The sequence below is a fragment of the Argopecten irradians genome, unplaced genomic scaffold (genome assembly GCF_041381155.1).
Source record: "Argopecten irradians isolate NY unplaced genomic scaffold, Ai_NY scaffold_0449, whole genome shotgun sequence".
Classification (NCBI taxonomy): domain Eukaryota; kingdom Metazoa; phylum Mollusca; class Bivalvia; order Pectinida; family Pectinidae; genus Argopecten; species Argopecten irradians.
Window position 1 is genome coordinate 5,149 of NW_027187916.1, and position 26,932 is coordinate 32,080.

At 33.6% G+C, this 26,932-nt stretch overlaps 1 protein-coding gene across 1 annotated transcript in view; it reads right to left on the reverse strand.

Annotated features, from left to right (window-relative positions):
* Window positions 1–1,958: 1,958 nt before the first annotated feature.
* LOC138312731 (short-chain collagen C4-like) overlaps window positions 1,959–26,932 on the reverse strand; it is a gene marked incomplete at its 5' end in the record, with an annotated part of 43,464 nt that continues 18,490 nt past the window's right edge. The window contains one exon of the mRNA XM_069253505.1: window positions 1,959–2,720. Coding sequence (XP_069109606.1) covers window positions 2,245–2,720 — 476 coding nt within the window. The remainder of the gene's footprint in view (window positions 2,721–26,932) is intronic.

A 26,932-nucleotide genomic window follows, 5' to 3' on the forward strand; every position in this document is an offset into this window, starting at 1 on the left:
CTGGGTTCTGTCCCCTGGCCGAGACACACCAAAGTCTATAAAAGTGGTAGTTTCTGCTCCTGCTTAGCGCTCAGCATAACGGGAGTGGGACGACTGATTCGCCCGTTGTCAGTATAATGTGACCGGGTGGGGTGTGTTGCTTGGTGTCTTTCGGCGGCATGCTTCAGTGATATAGCACTATAAAAAGGGCAATAGTTCCACTATACAAGAAGACACAACATGAATATACCACAGTCTCCCAAAACACTCACCTCGCACTACATACACTCATCACACCGCATACATGGGAGGCCGTCCTTACATGACCATAGCTGTTAATAGGACGTTAATAAATCAAACAAACAAAATGAAATCAAAATAATCAAAGTTAGTGAATGAACAGATATATAGATAGATTTAGACAATAGACAAATAGTACCAGGTATGAAGATATCCTTATAACATTTCAGTGATTTATGAGCTATACATACCATACCACAAAAAAAATATCAATGTCCACATGTTTCTTAAAGTTTGTACAGTATACTGTATTTCCTGAATAAATGTATTCAACAATTTACTAAAATTTAAAAGAAACGTCAAGAGGCATCTGAGTTTATATGCTGTCAATATATTGATAAACTTATTTACAGTTCCACTATACAAGAAGACACAACATAAGTATACCGCAGTCTCCCAAAACATGCACCTCGCACAACATACACGCAACACACCGCATGCATGGGAGGCCGTCCTTACATGACCATAGCTGTTAATAGGACGTTAATTAATCAAACAAACAAACAAACTTGACTGTCATTAATCAAAATCAAACACTTCAGTACATTTTGCACAAGAGAGCTTAAAACATGTTTTAACAGAATGGATATACATGATTGATTTAGTTGTAGCTAATAATTACTGGGCAACTAAGTTGTGTCAGATATTTGTTGTATTCTCATTATTTAATTTGTATTAAGTTATTTACTTGCATTTGCTTAACACCTTTTAGTATCTATCGATAATGTTAATTGTTATGTATACAGTACATTGACTATACTTTACATTCATGTATAACCATACTTATCAATGGATGAATGCTAGTAAATTAGAAATGAACCATTGGCTTATATTTTTCCAAACTGGAGATTATAGGGCAATATAAATTGTTAAATATTAAAATCAACACAAAGATATAATTGGTAAAATATATATATGCAATAATGAAAATAATAATCACTGTAGTAGTTATCCATATGAAAGGTATATCTTTCTCATATGAAAATATATTTTTGACATGGTCGCTTAGTTTATCGTTCTAAAATACAATTACAAAGAATAAAATTGGGCTATTATCGACTTGTTCTGTCAAAAACGCATCCTTCGGTACAATGCCCTTGCGGGTGTGAGGGTTACCGTCTTACATTCTGAAGCGTGCTGTCATGTCATGAGCTGTCGTATTTTTTTAACGAAAATTTAAAGACATTTCTTCTAAATCTTCCATTCTAAAAGCAAGTACTGAACGTTGTAAAATTAAAATTTACATTGGTGATTCCTTTGACTCGATAAGACAAGTATTTGTTGAGAAAATGGTTCTTATTCCCGGTTCATAGGCGTCTTGCGTGGTGTTTCGTAGTGTAAAGAGACAGTGATGATCCTTCGCAAATATAAATTCTTGCTAATATCAAAATTATTATATTTTTATTGCAAAATTAAATATAATCCTTAATCACTTCATATACCCTTAATGATTTTACAGAAACAGAGGTGGAGAGAGTATTATCTAAATAAGTACATATTATTGATTTTATAAGATTTCAACTATAAAAAAATAGATTTATGACCTTTAAAGAAATATAAAATGGTAAAAGGTATTGTCTCAGAAAAAATACTGATAAAATCAGGAAATAAAAAACAAGTTAAGATATTATAAGGTTATGTTATATATATATATATAATTACACATTCATGAATTTGGGATAATTGTGGCATCTTTCCCATTTGTATTGTACTCTACATTAGAAAAACGAGACATTTGCACAGGAAGTGACAACGACCGTTTGTCTTGTCAAAACACAATGGTGGATTGGTGGTCGTAAATAAACGACATGCCTATGTATGAAGCACCGTTTACGTCAATGTTCGAAACGACTTCATAAACGAAAATTTATTCAGACAGCTTTTTTTCGTGCCCTGATTTTACCGTCAAATCATCAATAAAATACTTTCAAAAGGCTATGTGTAGAAAACGTTGATTTGGCTTGTCTATTTCATACATACGACGCATGACAATATTTTATCATCTTCGTAGGGTGGACATTTCAGTGAACCACATCGTGTACTCACAGGGTAGAAGAGAATTCCATCATCATTGGTATCCGCTCCCCCAACAACAGTTTGTGGATTCTCGTCAACACACACATATTGTGTAGCAGCAGGGTGGGTATAATGACCAGACGACAGGTATCCGTGGTATGCTTCCTTCCACCCTGGGTAGCACTTGGTGCGCGCAGGGATCATGATTGTGGTAGAATGACTCGATTTACGGCATACGGCACATGGAACTTTCCTGTTTAAGTCAGGGACATTGTAAATAATGGGATCTTGATACTCAGCACCATACATGAAACTGCCAGCATGAACGGTTACATCTGCTTTTGGACCCCAAGAGGGATCTTTAGGAAGACAAACAAAATCTACCGCAGCTCCATTGTGATTGTAGTGAGATCCGCCGACGTAACCTAAAGATAAATAGACATGACTATAATTATATAATATAAAAAGACCACCAACATTGTTATATCTTATACAGTGTTTGGTAAGTTATTAACATAATTAATTATGTATCCACCTTTATACCGTTTTGCTACAGTTTAGTGTCTCTACAAGGCAGTTTCGGTCCACATTTATTTTAGGTGCGAATGTCGATTCCATTCTGTACAAGCAATTCAATGCAAGTAAATTCATCATCATCTTTCAAAACAAGCAATTGAATACTTTTATCATCTAATGTTCAAATAATTCAATTAAAACAATAGGCCCATAGGCCTTAACGGTCATCTGACTAATGGCAAAAACAACAGTAACAGTATAAAGTAGTGGTTAACAATATAAGCAATACAAGGAACTCCTTAGTTGAATATGTAAGTTTCTGAAATAGGTAAAGGTCATTTGTTGAACAGACTTGGTAGCCCTTCATCAATATATGGTTGTAACCCATTCAAGGATTAAGGCGGGTGTCAGATTTTAAAGCAAAATTTCAGCAAAGCTCCCATTTTGGACCCCCCTCCCCGTTCTATCCCGATGGATCTTACCTTTCCCCCCAAAAAAATATTCAATAGATATATAAATAACATTATGTTCCTTTCACAGAAGGACTTGCACACAAATTTCCATATTTAAATAGATTATTCTAATCTTGATCACAAACTTTCACCGCTTTCACATTATTTACAGATTTATTCATCATTTATTCATCATTACCTCTCAATCATACATATCAATTCAAAATAAATTGATATTTGTAATTTCAAATAATTAATTTACATTTTGCATATAATATGTCAGGTAAGGGGAGACAACTCAATAATATAAAAAATCGGTAGAAGGGAGACTACTCCGTATCACCTATTCTGACATTCTATTACAAATTGATATAAATGCTTTCTTCCTTCCAATAAATTCAGTTGTTACATATTATGTAATGTTATTTGTTAATATGTACTTTCTTCTTTATTTTTTTACATTTTTAAATTTAACTTCTAAAATAGTTTTAAGGATTTTGGTAAACACACAAAAAGTATTAAAATTGATATCAACAACAAGGGGAGCTAACTCTCACATATACTTGAGTGATAAAAGAGTAATTATAATTACATGTAGTTCTTAAGTCACAGTTTTTGTAATAAACTTCGGTATTTTGAAACTATCAATTCCTTTTTTCCATTTTGTTTGATGTTTATGTATAATTATAATGACATATTATTTTTAAGTAATTCTTTTAAAATTTGAAATGCTGATGTAGGAGAAGTTAATTTGTTTTGGTATTTTTTTATATTCCTGATCTTCCATATAACCCATTTAGTTGTAGTTATGACTGTGTCAGATATTGCATTTTTCAATAAATTATCAGTGCAGTCACCGAGCATCATTTTCTCCTCATCAATATTCCATGTCATATTTACAGTGTTAAAACTTTCATTATTGTAAAGCTTAAAAACAAATGGGTTAAAGTCTCATTTTCAGTTCTACACATATGACATAGTCCAACGAATCTATTCATTAGAATAAGTTTGTTTTCGGTATATATTACCCTATGTATACTTTTCCATTGAAATTCTTTCATTTTATTTGTAATTGCATAGTCGGTATTTCCAAAAAATTTCCAAACATTTATCCAATCTGTTTCCATCTGAAATTGAGTATTACATTTAATTTCTGCTTTTGGTCTTATAGTAGGTGTATTAATAGTATGCAGGGTTTTCAATTTAAGTTCTTTTGGTTTTACCATTTTAAAATGATTTACATTAAAAACACATATCTCTAATTTATTGTTAATATATATATGTTGTTTGTGTTCTAGTTCTGGTTCATTACCTTTAATAATTTCAATATATTTTCTAGGTATATCTTTCTTTGTTTTAGAAATCTCGGCAATCCAATTATGTTTAAATATAAGTTTCCTTAAAAGTTCTTGGTTGTTGATAAAGTTTTTCCTGTTCTCATCCCATATGTCAGACACTTAAGTGATTCCACTTTTCGAAAAATCTGTGATATTCCATTAGGTACTATTTTAGATTTCAAATTTGACCATGATTTCAAAATAGTGTAATAGAATTTAGGAATTTGATTGCTAATATTTAATCCATTCAAGTCAGAACATCTAGCTAGAAAATTGGTTTGCATATATTTATTATCAAATTTTTTAAGTAGTGTTTTCAAATAGCATTCCATGCCTCGGGTTTTTTGTGCATAATTCTGTAAACTGTTTTCGATTGTATATTTTTTACAAAGTCTGTCAAATTTATCATTTCAATTCCGCCATTCAATTTACTATTACAACAAACTTTTCTTTCTATCAGATTGAGTTTCCCATCCCATATGTAGTCCCATATGATTTTGTTTATTTCCTGTACATACTTTTCAGGAATGCCTCTTGCTTCTATCTCAATCCTAATAAGGATATAATATAAGATTTGATGATTAGTGTTTTCCCTTTTAAAGTGAGATTTCTTGTTTTCCATATTTGAAGACAATTTTTAATCTTCTGATTTTTTTCTTTCCATATATTATCATTATTTATCACATGTCCATGAAAGACGCCTAATGTTTTTACAGCAGTTTTTGACCATTTTATTTTTTTGAATATCGGCTCTTTGTTTTTCCATGGTCCTAGGTAGATACCTTCTGTTTTATTATAATTTATTTTTGCACCTGATGCATCTTCATATACCTTTAGTAGTTTAAATGTTTGTTCTATAGATTTTTCTGTTTTATTCATAAGCTGTGTATCATCCGCAAACATATTTAATTTGGTTTCAATATTATAAGTCTATTTCATGTGTGGATATGAAGGACAGGGATATTCTACCCGAGTGTCAAAAAATGTTGTAAAACCCGAGGCTTGCCGAGGGTTTTGCAATTTTTGCGATCCCGAGGGTAGAATATCCCTATCCTTCATATCCACTTATGAAAGAGTATTTTTCTTTCATACCTCGACGTTTTACTTCAATTTTACAACTATAATATCCCGCCATTTTGAAATAAATTCGAAGAAATCCACAACTGGAAGTCAATTTTCCATACATGAAAAATTATGTGATATTTTCAACACAAATTTCATTCTGAGCATCTTTTATAGTAAAAGCAGTCATATTTGTGAAAAAAGTTCAAATTTTACCGATGAAATAGAGATATCGTTGACGCCGTGACATCACGAGGCTTTATTGCATGGGTAGCCATGCAATACAGCCTCAGGCGACATGGGTGTATTGCCCTGGACCAGCCAGTATAGCTGTATTCCTTTTATTTCTGAAAGAATGCCCTGGACCAGCCAGTATAGCTGTATTCCTTTTATTTCTTTATCAGATCTTATAGCACATGCTAGTGGCTCTGCCTGTATAATATAAAGTAATGGTGCTATTGGGCAGCCTTGACGGGTTGATATTGAGATTTCAAAATAGGCCGATGTATAGCCATTTGTCTGTATTCATGTTTTTGAGTTCATCAAACGCATATATATCCAATTGCAAAAATTATTTCCAAATTTGAACTCTTGTAAATATTTCAAAACCCACCCCCACTCAATTCTGTCAAAAGCTTTTTGTTGGTCTAAAATATTATCGATCCTTCTTGATGTTCTTTTTCACAATAGTCAATTACGTCCTGTAGAAGTCTATTAGTATTCATTATGTTTCGCCCTGATACAAATCCTTTTTGGTCGGTATGGATTATTCTTGGTAAAATTATTTTTAATCTATTACTTAAATTTTTTGCATTTAGTTTGTAATCAGTATTTAAAAGTGTTAGAGGCCTCCAATTTCTTATATCTTCTCTTTCACCTTTTTATATAACAATTTTATAATACCTTTATGTTGAGAATTTGTTATCTTAAAGTTTCTAAAAACTTCCATAATCAATTTTGTATTCTCATTTTTAATCAAGTACCAATATCTTTTATAGAATTCAGATGTTATCCCATCTTCCCCTGGGGATTTATTTGATTTTAAGTTATTTATTGCTTTAGTAATTTCTTTTTGTTCAATAGGCCTATCTAGATGCATACTTTCTTCATTAGTTAATTTATTTTCTATACACTTTGTTAAGTATTCACCTTTATCAATACTCCATCCCTTTGTCATAAAAAGTTTTTTTTATAAAACTTTGTCTGCTCTTTGAGTATATTATCAATCCCACTTAAATAGTTACCTTCCTCATTTTTTATTCTATACAACTGCACATTCTCTGCATTTTTCTTTTCTTTCCCAAAAAAATATTTTGTTGAATGTTCTCCTTCTTCAAAATCTTGAACCCTCGATCTCACTTTTGCAGCATCTGCTTTGATATTATGATATTGTTTTATTTTAATTTTCAATTTCTCTATTGTGTTATGAGTTACTGGATCATTAGAGTTTGATTGTATTAGTTTATCTAGCTGTTCTTCTACGTGTTTAATTGCCTTAGCATTGGTGTTTATTTGTTTACCAACTTCCGTTGCTAACTCCTTGATCTTTATTTTTATTAAATCCCACCATTCTAAAATATTTTCATGTGTTTCTATTTCCTTTATCCAGCACTTCCAGCAGGATTCTAGAGTATTTTGAAAAACATCACTATTAATAATTTTTTCACTTAATTTCCAAGAGCCTGGTCCTCTATCAGACTCGTATAATATTTTCAGCGAAATTAATTTATGATCACTGTAAGGACAATGTTGTATTTTAACGTTACTTAATAATGACGATATATTCTCATGTGTAAGGAACATATCAATACGTGATTTTGAGGTCCCACGGATAAAAGTATATTGAGATGCGTCTGGATTATGAATTCGCCAAATGTCTTGTAATCTGAAGTTCCTAATCAATGCAATTAATTCAGTGTTACCTATGTCTTCCCTATTATGTATTAAGTTTCTATCTTTTTACTCATTTGACCCATTATTCCAAATACTTCCCCCACCTGTAATGTCCTTCCATTCATTTTTCCATTTTACAATATCAGAATCTGTACCATGTGTCTCTTGTAAACAAATGATGTCAATATTTTTACTATTAATCCAATGCATCAATCTTGCTCTTTTGGTGTTATTCCTCATGCCGTTCACATTCAAACTAGCACATGCTAAAGTATTATTAAACTTCTTATTTTCAACGATAATGTAAAATTTGCACCCATTACAAGTTTAAATATGCTCCACCGCCGACAGAGCAAAAATGATATTCATCATTTGAACAATAATTGGTATTTAATCGTGTATAAAATAGTCTAATTAACACAAAAAATAACATAAAATAATTTATTTTGCCTTTGGTACATGCGTATTCAGTAATTCATTCCATATAGGATATAGTGGTACGGAATTTTTTCGGGATGCAATTAATTATTTTTCATATTTTTAACTTAAGGTAAAATTGGAAGCTCAAACTTTCCAATGGTGGTAATGGTGTAAAGTAAGTAACTTTTGTAACTGAACAATAATACTAAATCGTCTGCTCCAGTTTTTAAAAGTGAAAAAATACCATTTGTCGGCGGTGGAGCATCTTTAAAGTTAACATTCTGGTTATATATATATATATATTTTTACACACTCTTTTTGCTTCATATTTACATTCTATACTTCTTACATTGAAATTTGGAGAATAAAGTACAATTCCAAATATATTATTGTAATACATTATCTTTACACTATAAAACAAAAAGATATCTATAGCATATACATGTATGTACCTACAAGTGTAATTGAGGTACATGTATACCGTTATGTTATAGACCTGAATAAACATATACATATATAAACACATAATCGCACACGAACGTATCATCTGGAAATTGAATGTAAACATTATATGTCTGGTAATGTCGAATATTTACTTATTGCATTTACAGTACAATCTAAACATTTAAGCATCACTCCTTGAAGACTTAGACAGTTGTCTGTCTTCTGGCGGTGTTGACATGCTGTTTCTACCACGTTTTTTTTACTGCTTTAGGAGTGTTTATTGAACTACTAACCGGCGAGGGAGCGTCAGATTCGATGAATGAGCTAAACATGTTCATGATTTTCTCTGCACCCGTTTTGTTTACGTGAACACCGCTATGATCGTTTGGATCATAATTGGCTCTGACTGGTGAACCGTTGTACATAAATTCACTTTGTAGGTCAATAAGTGTGAGTTTAACATTTCTTTCACAAAGTTTTCTAATAAAGGTATTGACCTCAACAGTCGTTTCGTTCAGAAGGCTGATGTTGTTGCTCTTACCTTTTCTCGGAATTATCGTACATAATCCTATTTCACTCGCTTCCGGAAACGCGTCCTTGACCTTACCAAGCGCCTCAGTCACACTGATGTTTACATTTGTAGCTTCCTGTTTGTTGACAGACACATCATTAGTTCCTAAACATACTACCACCTTGTTCACTTCGTCTGTCTCATTAAGTGTTTCTATAGCTTTATCAATCGTGACTTCTATTCCGCTAAGAGTTGTTCCGGATACGGCTGAGTTGACTATGTATGTAGAGTCTGTGTCTAGTCTGGTAGAGTTAGATGCACCAAGTAACACATTCTTACACTTACTGCTACATGTATCTGTTTCGTCGTTGTCGAGCACAATCCTGGTGGGTTGATTTTTACTATCGTCATCGTATGTTTGTGTGTTGACCGGTAGGTCACTTTCTGTAATGTCGTTTTTCGCTGCCTCACCTTCTATTATTTCGTATGCGTACTGACCGTACTTTTCTCTGGTGTCATTTCTAGTGTTGGTCTGTTTTGACAATCTCTTTGAATATGCCCAATTTGGCCACACAAATGACATGTACGTTTGTCCATTTGATTGCAGTCTTTGATCAGGTGGTTGGTGCCGTTACATTTATAGCATCTTTTAATATCAGATGTATGTTTGAGGGGGCATCTAAACGACGAGTGATCAGTTTGATTGTATCTAAAGCACGGGGTTTTATTATCATCAGCGAATAATCGTACTTTGAATCTTCCAAATAATGTCGTAAGGGGAAGGACTTGGCGACAGTTTACAAGTTGAATGTACCTGGTACCATTCTCTATATCAGTCCCTCTGATGACCCCCTGGATCTTACCTTGGTCCTTCATAAAATGTGATTGTCCTCACCAAAAGTTCCCCCTTCTGAGCCCCGCCCCTCTGTCCCCAAGGTTCGGACCTAACTCGTTTATATAAAATATGATAGGCTTCCCCTATAATGTTTTACACAAAATATGGATGAAATCCACTCAAGGGTTAAGAAGGAGTAGGATTTTAAAGCTAAAACAAGTGATCATTGTAATGGACACCATTACATAGTCCCCCAAACGACTCTCTCCCTTCCCTCCCCATCTCCACCTGCAACAAATGCAAGAATGCAGTTGCACAGTGTATGAATATTTGAAATTTGAAAACAGGATATTGGCCCAGCGACAATCTTTCAATTTTTGTATCATATTGATAAGCATCCCTTAAGACCCCTTTATACCAATTTTCATTGAAATCAGGACCAAAATATAAAAAACAGGAAGTTTGCCCAGCAGCCATCTTCGAATTCCAAAATCTTTACGAAAATGTTTGCATATTGTTCGCCATCCTTTAAAACCCATATAGACCGATTTTCATTGGGATAGCAGACCAAAACATGAAAACAGGAATTGGCCAATCGGTCATCTTGGAATACCGAAATCTTTATATAAAATATATTTGTCCTACCCTGCTAATGTTTTACTCCACATATGTATGATTTTCACTGAAGGGTTCAGCAAAACTCCTATTTTGAACCCCCTTCCCGTTCTATCCCCATGGGTCTAACCTCGGTCCTTTATAAAATATGATTATCCTCACCTTCTGAGTCCCCCTCTGTCCCCAATGGTCGGACCTAACTCGTTTTATAAAATATGATAGCCCTTTCCCATGTTTTACATAAACTATGGATGAAATCCACTCAAGGGTTAAGGAGGAGTAGGAATTTAAAGCTAAAACAAGTACTCATTTTATTACACCATTACCTAGTCCTCCAAACGACCCTCTCCCTCCCCCTCCTCATCCCAATCAGAAACAAATCAAGAATGCAGTTGCACAGTGTATCTTGGGAGAAATTTTGAGGTTTTTTTATATTCAATGAATTGCAGACGAAAATTTGAAAACTGGAAGTTGGCCCAGCAACAATCTTTCAAAGTTTTATCATATTGATCCGCATCCCTTAAGACCCCTTTATACTAATTTTCATTGAAATCAGAGACCAAAATATAAAAAAAAAAACAGAAAGTTTGCCCAGCGAACATCTTGGCTTACAAAAATCTTCACGAAAATATTTGCATGTTGTTCGCCATCTCTTAATAGGTATGGTAAAAATAGAGGTCACGTGGTCACGTGGCAAGGAGTCGGTCGTGTTTTGTTTGCTCCTAAAAATCGTCGAATTTTCACTGTTTTTTCATAAGTGTGGAAACTCATTTTAGGCCATGTAATTTGTGGACCTAACACTCGTCGATATACTGAAGAATCTTATCTTTATATTCTGGAAGAAATGTGTTATTAGGACTTTTTGAACTGCATAATGGATTGAGCTCCTCACGTTGACTACTGCTCACCTACGTACGTGCTATACTATATGGACTTACACATTGTACATGTATCATTGTGACTTTTCGTGACATATATTGCCAGTATTATAACACGTAGCCATGTCTGCAAGAGGAAAATCAGGTGCAAGACATTCTACACGTGGTGATTCGGATAGTGAGGGAAAGGAGAAGAAAAGTGTAGATCAGAGACTTGACGATATAACGAGTGCTATCTCTTCACTGTTGACACGGGAATATTTGGACAGTAAGCTAACCACGCTCAAAAGAGATATTTGTGCTGAAGTCAAAGTGTGGACTGATCGCTTGGAAGAGAGAATTAAAGATCTTGAAGAGGAAAATGATGATCTACGAAAACACGTGGAGAAGTTAGAGACACGGTGCGATGAGTTACAGGGTAACATCAACGGCAAGATTAACGATCTTGAACAGCATGGGCGGAAGGATTCCATCCGGATCGTGGGAATGGAGGATACTTCAGAGAGGGAATCTGTAGAGGAGTGTGTGCAGAAAGTGGTGGACCTCCTGAACGACAAGCTGGATGTGGGATTGTGTAAGGATGATATTAATATTGCACATAGACTAGGAAAATTCCGGAGAAACAAACCAAGGAATGTGATCGTAAAACTCACAAGGAGAAGGATTAAACATGACATTCTACATAAACGCAGAAAGCTGAAGAACACAGGGTATGTGATTTTCGAGGACTTGACTAAAATTAATCTGCAGATTTTGAAGGAAGCCTATCAATTGAGTTCTGTTCAGAACACATATAGTGTGGACGGTAAGCTGTTTGCGGTGCTACAAAATGGGACTAAACGTAGACTTTTTCATGATACACCATTGAATGATGATTATCTACGAAATGACAGTAACTTTGTATAAAGTGTATATTGACAATTTAGGTCGGTTACGGACAGTAAATGTACATGTATACTTTTGTACTTGTACAGCCGATCTTGAGACGCGTTAACGTTGTTTCAGTTTTATTCCTGCGGATAGATATTTGTATGTGTGCGTACGGATGTGTTTTCGGTGATGATGAAGATAAGTATTCGTATATGCTTTATGAGGATTTATACATATGTATAGACTTTCTTGTGACACGATCGGTAACGGACTTAAAGGCACGTGCAACGTGCTGCCGATCGGAAAAAAGCGTCTATGGTTAGAGCGAACTATATTGGATACGTGTTTGTGTATATATATATTCATCACCGAATGTGTGTTTGGGATTAATTGGATTATACATATCTATCTGTTCTACAGTGAGCAAGAAACGGTAAGTGTGTTTTGAAAGTAATATAGTACACTATATATGTGTAGTGAAAGGGTGTTCTGTAATGAAGGTTACTAACTATTAAATTTCCCGTATTATAAGGCTATCTCTGTCTTTTTTCTGCATTTATTATACTCATATTTTACTCAGATACAGTTGGTTTTAAATTTTAAAAAATGTTTTCCCTACCCCAATTTCTCTTGATTATTTTTAACTATTCCGGATTATTTATTCGGGACCTCTATGAGTTTTATATATACTAGAGTATGTATTCGGAATATCTCGGACCTCATCCTTGCGTCTACAGGTATAGCCTGAGTTATCCGATAGTCCATTTCCGGTTAATATCTAGTTTTCATTTCCGGCCAATGAAGCGTGCTGATGGGGTAGTCCTAGGTGTGGTGTACGTGACTTGTATGTATCAGACTGTTGCGTGGGAAATATATCTCTGTATTAACATATAATATGTCTATTCTAGTGTATAATACCTTAGTACGTAGGTGGGTAGTAGGCAAGAACCCAGACCTATTGGATGATTTTTTATCTTCTCTTTTCCTTTCTATATTTCTGTCTTTGGAAGGTAGGCTACATATCACATGATTTACTATATATTTTATGGTGGAAACTGGTTTGACTGTGGTTTCGGCCAATTGTCAAGGGCTTTCTGATAAACTTAAACGTAGAGATGTCTTTATGTATCTTAGAGATAAGCATTACAGTATTTATTGTTTGCAAGATACCCACTTTACTCCGGAAAATGAAGAGCTAATTAGAAATGAGTGGGGATATGAGTCCTATTTTAATTCCTACAGGTCAAATGCCAGAGGGGTTGCTATATTTTTTAATAATAATTTTGAATTTAAAGTATATAGGGAAAAGAAGGATTCAACAGGTAATTTTTTAGCTTTAGATGTTGAGATAGAAGGCTTGCGAATGACATTAATTAATATATATGGTCCTAACCAGGATCAACCAGATTTTTATAACAAGGTGTATGAAGCCTTAGATTACTTTAATAATTCAAGTATAGTTGTATGTGGTGATTTTAACTTAGTATTAAAACCTGATCTTGATTATGATGAAAACTATAAGAACATTAATAACCCTCGGGCCAGAGATAAAGTTTTAGAGTTAATTGATAATTGTAATTTGATAGATATTTTTAGAGAACAACATGAGGAAACTAGAAGGTATACATGGAGGAAGAACAACCCAGTTAGACAAGCCCGTCTTGAACAGAAAATTTATTGGGTAGTGTAAATCATTCTTGCATAGACCCAGGCTATAGATCAGACCACTCTCTACCCAAAATAATTATTAAAATAAATGAGTTTAAAAAAGGTAAGGGTCTGTGGAAATTTAATAATTCTTTATTACATGATGTTGATTATCTTAATACTATAAATAATTGTATTGATACTGTTAAAAAACAATATTGTATTCCTGTTTATGACATTGAAAATTTGAATAATATTCCAGACTATGATTTACAATTTATAATAAACGATCAGCTATTTTTGGAGACATTACTAATGGAAATTAGAGGGAAAACTATTTCTTACTCATCTTACAAGAAAAAACAGTTGAATATTTGTGAGGATAATCTTAAAAAATTAATTGAAAAGTTGGAAGTTGAAGAAAATGTTAATATAGAAGAATTAGACATGAAGAAAAAGGAATTACAGTCTATCAGATTACAAAAAATTAAAGGTAGTATAATTCGTTCTAGAGCACGATGGGTAGAAGAAGGGGAAAAGCCTACAAACTATTTTTTTAGCCTAGAGAACAGAAATTTTACGTCCAAAATTATACCTAAGTTGTTTACAGATAATGGTGTTATAACAAAACAGGATGACATTTTAGAAGAAGTAAGCAGTTTTTATAGGAAATTATATGATTTACCTTGGGATTCACCGGAAAATATAAATTTAGAACTTTTCTCCAAAATTGTGAAGTACCAAAATTATCTCAAATTGAATCAAATAGTTTAGAAGGGGAGATAACTTTTAAAGAAGCAGGTAAAACTTTAAAACACATGAAGAATAACAAAAGTCCAGGGTCTGACGGATTCACAGCTGAATTTTTTAAATGTTTTTGGAGGCAGATAGGTCATTTTGTTGTCAGATCAATTAATTATGGATATAGAATGGGAGAATTGTCTATAACTCAAAGACAAGGAGTTATTACATGTATTCCAAAAGCTAACAAACCGAAACATTTCATAAAAAATTGGAGGCCTATATCATTATTGAATATTGTTTACAAAATTGCATCAGGTACTGTAGCTTATAAAATTAGAAGTGTTATGGATAAATTGATAGATAGCGATCAAACAGGATTTCTTTCGGGTAGATACATAGGGGTAAATACTAGGCTGATTTATGATATAATGCATTATGCAGAAGAACACGATATTCCTGGGATGTTATTAATGATAGACTTTGAAAAAGCTTTTGATTCAGTATCATGGGATTTTATTGAAAAAGTTTTAAATTATTTTGGTTTTGGTAACAGTATTTTGTCTTGGGTTAAAACTCTACATAGGAATGCTTTCTCAGTAGTTAATCAAGGTGGTAATTTATCTTCTTCTCTTAATATAAAACGAGGCTGTCGTCAAGGAGATCCAATCGCTCCTTACTTGTTTATACTATGTGCAGAAATTTTGGCCATTAGATTAAGAAATAATGATAATATTACAGGTATTGATATTGATAATTGTCCAATACTAGTATCACAGTATGCAGACGACACATCACTTATATTAGATGGATCCGAAAAATCTTTGGCTGGGGCAATTAATGAATTGGACGAATATTCAAAAATTTCAGGTTTGAAAATTAACATAGAAAAAACTCAAGTAGTTTGGATAGGTCGCAAAAAGTATAGCCAGGACTCATTTTTACCACATTTAAATTTACAGTGGGGTAGAAACAAATTCACTTTATTAGGAATTGAGTTCAGCGTGAACCTCCATGAAATTCCAAAGTTGAACTTTGATAAAAAATTAATTAAACTTAAGTCTCTGATCAAAACTTGGAGTAGAAGGTCTTTGACCCCAATAGGCAGAATTCATATAATTAAGTCATTGCTTGTATCGCAACTTAATCATCTTTTTATTTCTCTTCCTAATCCAAACGAACTTTTTCTGAAGAATCTAAACTCAATTTTGTTTCATTTCTTATGGAATGGTGGGTCAGATAAAATCAAGAGAGATGTTGTGGTTCAAGATTACATGAATGGAGGCTTGAAAATGATAAATATTGACACTTTTATTTGCTCGCTAAAATTGAATTGGATAAGGAGACTATTCCAAACCAATGAAAAATGGCAATCTATTTTAAAACTAATATTTATATTGATTTATTGGACAACTGTGGTAGCGAATATATTTATGTATATATAAACAAAGGTAAAAACCAGTTTTGGAGAGATGTCTTAAGATCATGGCATAGCTTAACCAACAACAGGAAAAGATGGAGAACAATGAGTCAGTTTGGGAAATACCACTCTGGTATAAACAAAAAGATATGTATTGGGGGGAAAACTATTTTTTATAAAAAATTGGTATAAAAAAAGGTTGTTAATATTTTTGATGTAATGAAAGATATATCCACAGGATCTTTTTATTCTTTAAATGAATTCTCACAGAAATACCAGATTGTGACAAACTTTTTGCAATATCACGGCTTTACATCAGCCATTAAGAAGGTGATTTCAGGTTTGGATTTGAGTAATAATAGAATTGTCTGTCCCTTTATACCATCAAATTTAAAATCATTTTTCGAGTGTCCTAAAATGAAAGGCTCAAAGATATTTTACAAAAAGCTTATGAAAAATAACACAACACCATCTAGTAAAAGAAAATGGAACTTGATATTTGATGATTTGAATGATACTGATTGGACAAATATATATAAAATCCCTTTCCAGGTCACAAAAAATACAAAGCTTCAGTGGTTTCAGTTCCGAGTAGCTCATCATATTTTAACAACAAATTCTTTTTTATTCAAAATTGGTCTGGTTACCTCCCCTCTTTGTATACTGTGTAATTCTGAAAGAAAAAACTATTATACATTTTTTATGGGAATGTATTGAGGTACAGTCATTACTACAAAGTTTTGAAACATTCTTACAGGCTTTATTAATTCCCTTTGCTGTAAATAAAAAGTCATTTCTATTTGGGTTGATCTCTGATAATCATCCATCAATAAATAGGGTTGATAATGAAATTATTATTATTATTAAACAATATATTTATAGGATGAGATGCTTTCATAATTCAATACATTTAAATTCTTTAATTAATACAATAAAAGACCATTATAATGTTCAAAAATATATTGCTATTGGAAAAGGAAAAAAGGAAAAAATTTGATACAGAGTGGAGTAAGTGGAAAAAACTTATTGATTTCTCTTAAGCCTGTTTCAGTGTTCTTTTATTATATATTCTGCTGACTTATTTTGATTTTTTAAAAGACATACACATATTAAGTATTTAAGATTGTTTTTGACACGGCCGAATACCACAATTCTGCTAGCCTACCTTCCTCCTTTCTAAATCTTTATCTTACCTCCTTGCTATACTTTCCTTTCTTTTCTTTCTGCTCTACTTATAAGTGCAATATACCTCTATCAATATATATATACTATATGGCCCAACTTGCATCTAATTTACTATTATCACCTTACTAATAACCGCCTTCATGAGTGAAAGATAGTATGAGAGAAGAGAATATATGATTATGTATGCGTCTTTTTATGTGTGGACGGAATAGTGTGATTGTTCTTGAATGGTTAATATAAGATGAAAGTATGATAATTGACAGTATGATGAGATAATAAAGACGATGTGATGATGAATGCTGATGATGAAGATGAAGATGTTGATGATTATAATTATGTTGATGATGATAAAGATGATGGTGGTGATGATGATATTGATGATGAAGATGATGTTATGATGATGATGAGATAGAGTATGGTTGTGATGATGATGATGATGATGAAACTCATGGAACAATGTTGGTTGTGATGATGGTGACGATTGATGATGTGGTGATGATGATGATGATGATATGAGTAAGATGTTTTGAGAATGAGCGTGATAGGGATATTGGATGTAAATAAGAATGCGAGAATCTATTTATTATGTGGTATATTGCACATGAAAATGAAATAAAAAATAAATTATAAAAAAAATACCACTATGGACTAGTTTTCATTGCGATTGGAGACCAAAACCTGAAAACAAGAAGTGGGCCAGATGCAATCTTGGAATACCAAATCTTTACAATAATGTGTTTGCATGTTGTTCGCCATCCCTTAAAACCCCTAAAGAATACCTAACTCATTTATATAAAATATGATTGACCTTCCCTTATGATGTTTCATACCAAAATATTGGTGAAATACATCCAAAGATGAAAAAGGAGTAGGATTTTAAAGCTAAGATTTAAATCAAATTTGCCCTTTTAGGGCCCCACTCCTCAGCTCCTAGGGGTCGGACCAGGCTCATTTATATATAAAATTGAGTGTCCTTCCCCATTTATGCTTCACAGCAAATATGGATGAAATCAATCCTAGAATGAAGGAGAAAGAGGATTTTAAACCTTAAATTTAGGAAATTTTGTCCCTAGAGGTCGGACCTTACTCATTTATTTAAAATATGATTGTCCTTCCCCAATGATGTTTTACGTCAAATATAGATGTAATCCACTCAAGGGTTGAGGAGGAGTAGGCTTTGAATAAATAGTCTTGCGCACGGTGCACGTAACACGACGACGGACGACACACGATGACCTAATAAACTGAAAATTAATTTTGATAAAAACCCATATGTCACGTCAGTCTAACGTCATTCAAAGAAACATTTTGACCAAAATCATCGAAAACAGACATGCTACAGGCCTATTATTACGCTCTTCTAGAATTTGAGATTTTTAAATAATTTTGTCGAAAAATTGCCGTTTGCAATTTGACCCTTATTTGCAACCGGGAGTTGCTGTATTAAAGAAAAACTGTAATTTAGTTAATGTTTTATTTTTATTCTACGTAAATGATTGAAAAATGAAAGAAATTGGCTTTGTGGTTAACGAGTTACGGCTGTCTTTTTTCACTAGATCATAGCTGTACAATCACAAGAACTCTGTGACCTTGGAAAAAAGTCAAGGTCGTTTAGTTGTTCACACCCGATAGTCAACTACCAAAGTATACTTAATGCACAATATCAAGCATCTAGACAATGTAGAACTTGCCAGAAGACTTTTTCGTGATTTTCACCGAAAACGGCGAATTTGTACAATGAGTCAAACGGCGAATTTGTACAATGAGTCAAAGATCAACCGGAAGTTGAAATTTTGGCGATGAAAAAGGTACAATTACAAAGTTTATGCATATACTTTTCTACATAATATGATAAAATGAAAGAATTTGGCTTATTTTTAACGAGTTATGGCTGCCGAGGTTAACCCCGAAGTGACGTCATTGCGGCTATTTTTTAAAATTTGAATCGAAATCATATAAACAAGAATTACGGTAATAAAGAGAAGATTGGGCTTGATCGGACTGGTAGGGTCAGAGGAGATATTTAAAATATAATTGTCGAAATTTGAAAAAAAAATCTTAGTTAAGTATTTATTACATCATAAAAAGTAATAAGTGAACCAATTCTAAATTTTAAAGACATCAAAATTTTTAATATGACATACTGCATCTATGTTTTGTGCTGTTATTTGTATTTATAAAATTAAAACCAATGCTTTGAAAGTACTGTAATTTTCAAAATGTTAGTAATTTTTGGTAATGAACAATATATTATCATGATTCGTGAGTATTAAAAAACGCACATATAGCTTTAAATGACCCTAGCTGTTGATAGGACGTTTATAAATTAATCAAACAAACAAATATTTATATGCGCATTTAAATGATTATTACATCTTGATTAATCAAACCTGATAGTTTTCAATACATCAACGAAGAACAAGTTTCAACAAGAACAGATTTTCGCTGTTACGGAAATATAATTTATATGATGCTCCTCCACCCACAGAGCACATTTGAATAATAATTGGTAAGTCTAAAAGACAAAAATGATTATATTATTTGTTTTTCTTATTTGTGCAATCAGTACCTCATTCTTGTTCGGGGCATTGTGTCATGCATTTTTGCCGAAATTCATTATTTATTTACTACAATATAAATGTAAAATAGGAAGCTCAAACTTTTCAATGCTAAGTAATAGGTTAAAATAAGTAAATTTCGAGTAAACAAATACTTTTAATCTGCTCCTATTTAAATAGATAAAATTCGTAGCATCTTTAGCAGCCGGAGTTATTTTAAGGATGACCTTCAAAGAAATATCAAATGGCATGAAAGGTTACCTGAGTTTTGATAGAATTTGGTTTGAATTATTAGGTTTACCATCCTATTCACAGCCAGAGTCTATGCAATGTTTTGATGTCTGCATATTTTGGGAGGGTGCGGTTTGTTTGTGTTATGTAATAGTGAAACTCATGCGTTTTTTATAGTACTAACTATGTTTTCGAACAAGTTTAACCCTTTGTTGTAGAGGTTAAACAAGAGGGCCATGGGCCTTAACGGTCACCTGAGTTTGAATATATAATGAAACGAATTAAAGACATTTAGTACATCGTGTGACAGAATTCTGGATTCTGATTGGCTACACACATGGCTACTATTTGCAGTAGTGCCCGGGCAAGCGGGCACTATTGAAGTGACACGAAATTTAACGTGAATGTATTATGACGTCACCATCACATGACGTCATTATAACGTTGCGCTTCGACCAAGACCTCAAGATGGCGGAAACACAGTTTTGTGCGGGGATGGAAGCAACTGTTGCTGTTCTACACAGAACAGTTCACTCATGTTCTATATTGATATACTTTTTAATCATCATGAAGCTGAATTCGTTTTTTAGAAACAGATTTCTGTGACAATTTATATGTTGTAGTTTTAACGTAACAACATGGTATTAAAAAGAAGATAGCATTGCGAGGTGTTGCTTTGACGTGCTTCTGTCATAAAAATTAGTCCCATCTGAGGGTGTTGTACTAAACCCATTATGGCCTGTTTGAGAGAGCACTATTGCCCCATAGTATAACCTCGTGAAGGGCATTATTCCATCCCTTGACAATACTATCAGGAAATAGTGCCCTCTCAACCAGGCTATAATAGATAGATAAACACTATATACTGGGCCTTGAAGGTGGTCAGCGATTTTATAAATTTGACTTTTTAGTCTATGAAGAGTATTTGCTTCCATCAAACCTGTGAACCTAGAAGAATTTTTTGAAATTTAAGTCATTATTTAGTCCCGCCCCTCTGGTCCCCCAGGGAGTCAGCGACTGCTATGGATGTTAAAATGCTTTATCTCAGGCTAATAATTCTAATCAAGTTTGACTCATTTCCTATGAGAATTGAGCAAATAATGATCATAGATGTGTTTTTCCTTTAGTAAACTTTTGACCCCCTCCCCAGGGGTAACGTGAGACCCCAGGACCATGTAATTCACATTTGTTATTAAAAAATCACCTTTAGACCTTTTCATCTATAAAGAGTATTTGATTCTACCATTTCCAGAATATTAGAAATTCTTTTGACGTTTTAGCCTATTTGACACTCTTTTTAGCCGCCTCGCCCCTCTGTACCAGGGGGTCGGCCACTGCCAATAAAGATACGATATCGATATGCTATCTCAGGCTAATAATTCTAACAAAGTTTGACTCATTTCCTATGAAAATTTAGCAAAAAATGCTCATAAATGTGTTTTCCCTATATAAACAATAGTAAACTTGACCCCCTCCCCAGGGGAAACAGTAGACCTCAGGGTCATATAATTCACAATTTTAAAAAGGACCTTAAGGCCTCTCTATCTATGAAAAGTATTTGATTCTACTCACCAGAATTTCAGAAGAAGATTTTTGAAGTATAGCCTATTTGACCCCTTTTGACCCCTGTTAGTTTGATTCATTAACGTCCTATTAACATCTATGGCCATGTAAGGACGGCCTCCCATGTTTGTGATGTGGTGCGTGTATGTTGTGTGAGGTTCGTGTTTTGGGAGACTGTGGTATATTCATGTTGTGTCTTCTTGTATAGTGGAACTGTTGCCCTTATTGTAGTGCTATATCACTAAAGAAGTGTGTTGTGTGTATGCATGGTATAGTATGTATTTTGAGAGACTGCGGTATATTCGTGTTGAATCTTCTTGTATGGTGGAACATTTGCCCTTTTTAGGTCATCTGACCGAAGGTCAGGATGACCTATTGTCATCGTGTTTCGTCCGTCGTCGTGCGCCGTCCGCCGTGCGCCGGACTATTTATACAAAAGCCTACTCCTCCTTAATCCTTGGATGGATTTCATCCATATTTGGTTTGAAACATCATTGCGGAAGGACAATCATATTTGATATAAATGAGCCTGGTCCGACCCCTAGGGGCTAAGGGGTGGGGCCCCAAAAGGGCAAATTTTCTTATTTTAAGCCTTAAAATCCTACTCCTCCTTCATCCTAGGGTTGATTTCATCCATATTTGGTGTGAAACTTCATTAGGGAAGGACAATCATATTTTATATAAATGAGCCTGGTCCGACCCCTAGGGTCAGAGGAACTGGGCCTCAAAAGGGCAAATTTTCTTAACTTTAGCTTTAAAATCCTACACTCCTCCTTTATCCTTGGATGGATTTCAGCCATATTAGGTGTGAAACATAATTAGGGAAGGACAATCATATTTTATATAAATGAGCCTGGTCTGACCCCTAGGGGCGGAGGGGCGGGGCCCCAAATGGGCAAATTTTCTTAATTTAAGCTTTAAAATCCTACTCTTCCTTCATCCTTGGATGGATTTCATCCATATTTCGTTTGAAACATCATTGGGGAAGGACAATCATATTTTATATAAATGAGCCTGGTCCGACCCCTAGGGGCTGAGGGGTGGGGCCCCAAACGGCAAATTTTCTTATTTTAAGCTTTAAAATCCTACTCCTCCTTCATCCTTGGGTTGATTTCATCCATATTTGGTGTGAAACTTCATTAGGGAAGGACAATCATATTTTATATAAATGAGCCTGGTCCGACCCCTAGGGTCAGAGGAACTGGGCCTCAAAAGGGCAAATTTTCTTATTTTAAGCTTTAAAATCCTACTCCTCCTTCATCCTTGGGTTGATTTCATCCATATTTGGTGTGAAACTTCATTAGGGAAGGACAATCATATTTTTATATAAATGAGATAGGTACGACCCCTAGGGTCAGAGGGACTGGGCCCCAAAAGGGCAAATTTTCTTAATTTTAGCTTTAAAATCCTACTCCTCCTTTATCCTTGGATGGATTTCATCCATATTAGGTTTGAAACATTTTTGGGGAAGGACAATCATATTTTATATAAATGAGCCTGGTCTGACCCCTAGGGGCGGAGGGGCGGGGCCCCAAATGGGCAAATTTTCTTAATTTAAGCTTTAAAATCCTACTCTTCCTTCATCCTTGGATGGATTTCATCCATATTTCGTTTAAAACATCATTGGGGAAGGACAATCATATTTTATATAAATGAGATAGGTCCGACCCCTAGGCGCAAAGAGGCGGGGCCCCAAAAGGGCAAATTTTCTTATTTTAAGCTTTAAAATCCTATTCCTCCTTCATTCTTGGATGAATTTCATCCATATTTGGTGTGAAACATTATTTGGGAAGGACATTCATATTTCATATAAATGAGCCTGGTCCAACCCCTAGGGGCTGAGGGATGGGCCGCAAAAGGCCACATTTTTCTTAATTTAAGCTTTAAAATCCTACTCCTCCTTCATCATTCTTTTATCACCTATTTCAATCTCCCTGGTTTGTGCTTCTAATAATTTATTCATATCACCCATTCGTCTTTAATTTTGGATTTGCCTCTAGCAAAAGCATTACTATTGGTAGACATCATATTTATGAAATTTTTTCTTTTTTTTTTCTCTCTAATATATCAGCATAATAACTCGCTTGCAACAAATATGAATAATCTGGTTGCATACATATTTGGCACGAAGGGCACGAAGTGCGTAACACTTCTAAGGTAACGCATACATGAAAATATAAGAAAAAACACAATCTTCAAAATTCAATCGTACACACTGACAGCTTCAGTTTGCGGCCGCCATTTTTTTTACAAAATCCCATCAGCGTGAATGCGATGCTTTGAAGTCAGCTCAATATATAATCAAGCGGTTCAATCGCTTTTATGATCCGAGGAATGTAATCTTCGTCCGGTAGAAGCTCGATCAGTGCAATTGCTCTTTATTTGCAATCGTTCAAGTGATAGACCACCTTCCAATATAATCAGTCGACCCAAAACGGAATATCTGTTACGGAAATAAAAATTTCTTCTTTCTCTTATGTGAATTTCCTTCTCAAATGGGGGTTTTGGGACAAGGATAGAGTGAGATATATGAATAAAAAATAAACAGAAAATTTGCCTCCGTTATTTCCATAAAATTGAACTTTTTAGCTTGCATAATTAATGGTTACTGAAGCATCTGGCTGTGCCCTTTAAGGCCTTGCCTTCAGTCATATTATATTCTTTCGTAGTCAGTCTAGTATACAATATAACCTGACATATATTGATGTTATACATTGATGTTATTATGAGGTTAAGTGATGAGACATCATATTTGTTAAGTTACTTTTTATAAACAAAAATACTGTGTTGTTGTTTTTCTCAAACCAGAGGAGAAAGAAGAGAGAAAGCAAGAGAAAGGGTTTGTATAATGGATAGATAAAGGGGGTAGAGAGAAAAAAAAGAGGAAAAAAAAGAGAGTTATGGTAAGAATGGTCTCAGAAGATACAGCTGATATTACATTTGTATATAAATTTTTGGCGAGGTAATCACCTCGCCATTGTGATCGTGGTTGCAAAATTCTCTTTCAGTCAATTTCCTCAATATGATTGGCTTAAAACTTGCTCGCAGATACTAGCGCTCCTAACGGCAGTGTATTCAAACACTTTTGTTTTTACCGGGAATTTTAAATAGCAAATTTTGAATATGAAAGTTACTGAAATAAGCGTATCTGTAATGTTGAAATAGGATTAGTAGATTACTGCTTTCATATCCTTACCATATACATTATCCAAATGATCTTAGGTTGGAAAATTTTCACTTGAATTGTTTACAATGTATCTAGACTTTTCGTCCCGAAAATGTTGTTTACAACGCATGAAGACGTTTTCGTCCCGAAAATGCTTCGTTTCGCCCCACGCGTTTAGTCCCTACTAGTGACAATTATCCCGCAACGGAAAAAATGAAATCAATATTTCACCTCAAACATCAAAATTGTTACAATAATGATTTTTGTTCTTTGAATCATATTAGTGCGGGAGCAAATAAATTTCAGGACGAAATGGAGATTAGTTTATCACGGCTGCGTTATGCCACATGTACGTGTAAATCCACAATGGAAGAAAGACAACTCTAACAAAATTTAGGATAAACTTTGTCTACTGCTCAAATAGCGCGTGACAGACGATGCACATTTTCTAAATGTGGCGTAATCTTCCAACTTACGGCAGTTAATAAGGTATGAATATTTACCCCATCCATAATTATCGATAATTTTATAAGCACATGTATACATTATCAGATTATATATACATATTAAGCACATTTAGAGGTTGTCACTAAACCATACTTTAAATACATTTTAGCCTCTTTCATCAAATGTAGGCCTACAGGAGCTTGACGTTCTGATAATATATATACAATGTAGCATATTCAGTAAACTACGTAATTAACGAAGTAAATATTTGAACCGAATGACACAAATCATACATAAAATGTTCGTATAACTCGAAGCAAGGACGTATCTCACTTATAAATCCTTGCTCGAAGTTAGATTTTTTTGGGCTACTACATTTGTAGATCGATGAAAATGCCGATTTCTTTTTCATAATTCTACCGTAGAACGTCATTAAAAAGCTGTTTCAATCTACAACAAACGTGGAGAAAACTGTTAAATGTTTAGCAATTATCCGGAGTTATATTTTATCAACAATCATCAGAGATTAGCAATTAAAACTTACATAAACATACTCCCGACTCTCACTTGCATTGTGTGATCACTCGAGCGAAACTAATCTCTACCACATGACACAGTCTTACAAATGCACTCACACAAAAACCTACATGATCATTGTTTTTAGTGCGATTACATCTTTGGGTATGAACAATATATGTTTATTGATTTTTTTACTCGGCAAAATAGACTTTACGCCTTTCATATTCAGCATCCGCCAGTTTTTTAATAACTTATCAACGTGCCCATGCACACCTGCGTATACTTATACTTCTTTGTGCACATTATCAGATACATTATATGACAACTGCTATAATACAATCAATTTATGAAGGACAAAACTCTAAAGAACAGGAGGACTAAAGAACAACGGGAAATAAATTTCAATAATATTTACTCTAAACTGGTATTGATATTTATATAAAAAATGTTTAATTATATGATATTAGCCTTTTCAGTAATTACTCTGTTAATACAATTATTGTTTCCTTATGTTTTACAGAATGTCTACATGCAAGTATCATTTCAATTGGAACCAGTCCAGGAGAAAAATTGTGTGAACAAAATGAAAGAAATAATGTTCAACTGTGGTAGCTTAATACTTAATTAATACTGTAATAGTTTTTGATCTGAAAATAATTACTAACATCATGTTCAAATTCCATATATACATTTGTATAATACATTTAATGTTGTTTAAACATTTTTGATCCAAATAATTACCATCATCATGACATCTTCATTCCATATATACAATACACATAAGTGTTGTGATTTGTGAATTTTACTTTAATATGATTTAAGCATATACTTGGTATTTGTTTATTTTCTATGACATGTACATGCTTGAAATAAAAAGAATAAATAAAACATTCAATTTATAACACTATATGACATTATTTGTTAATATTTTTAGAAAACATATTTAGATTATCGTTTAATAATACACTAATCGTCATCTTCGGCACAATTTATTCAAAATAAATTAAATGTTAATTCGCATAACACAGGTGGTTTTCCCTCCTTGACGATCAATCTGTTTTTCCCTCCTTGACGATCAATCTTCTCTGATCACTCTGAAAGTGGTGATTTTACATTTTCTGCAATTCTGCAAGATCAGCTTACATATTGTTTATTTACCTTGAACATATGCATGCACGGTATGGTACCTTATTTATATCTCCTTTCCTATTTTCAATCTACCATGATGACTTGGAATCTTATCTGGTGAAAAAAGAATGTTAATTGTCTGACAACTATTGACAAATTATTTATAGATAATATTGAAATGTATCCCAGACTTTTTATC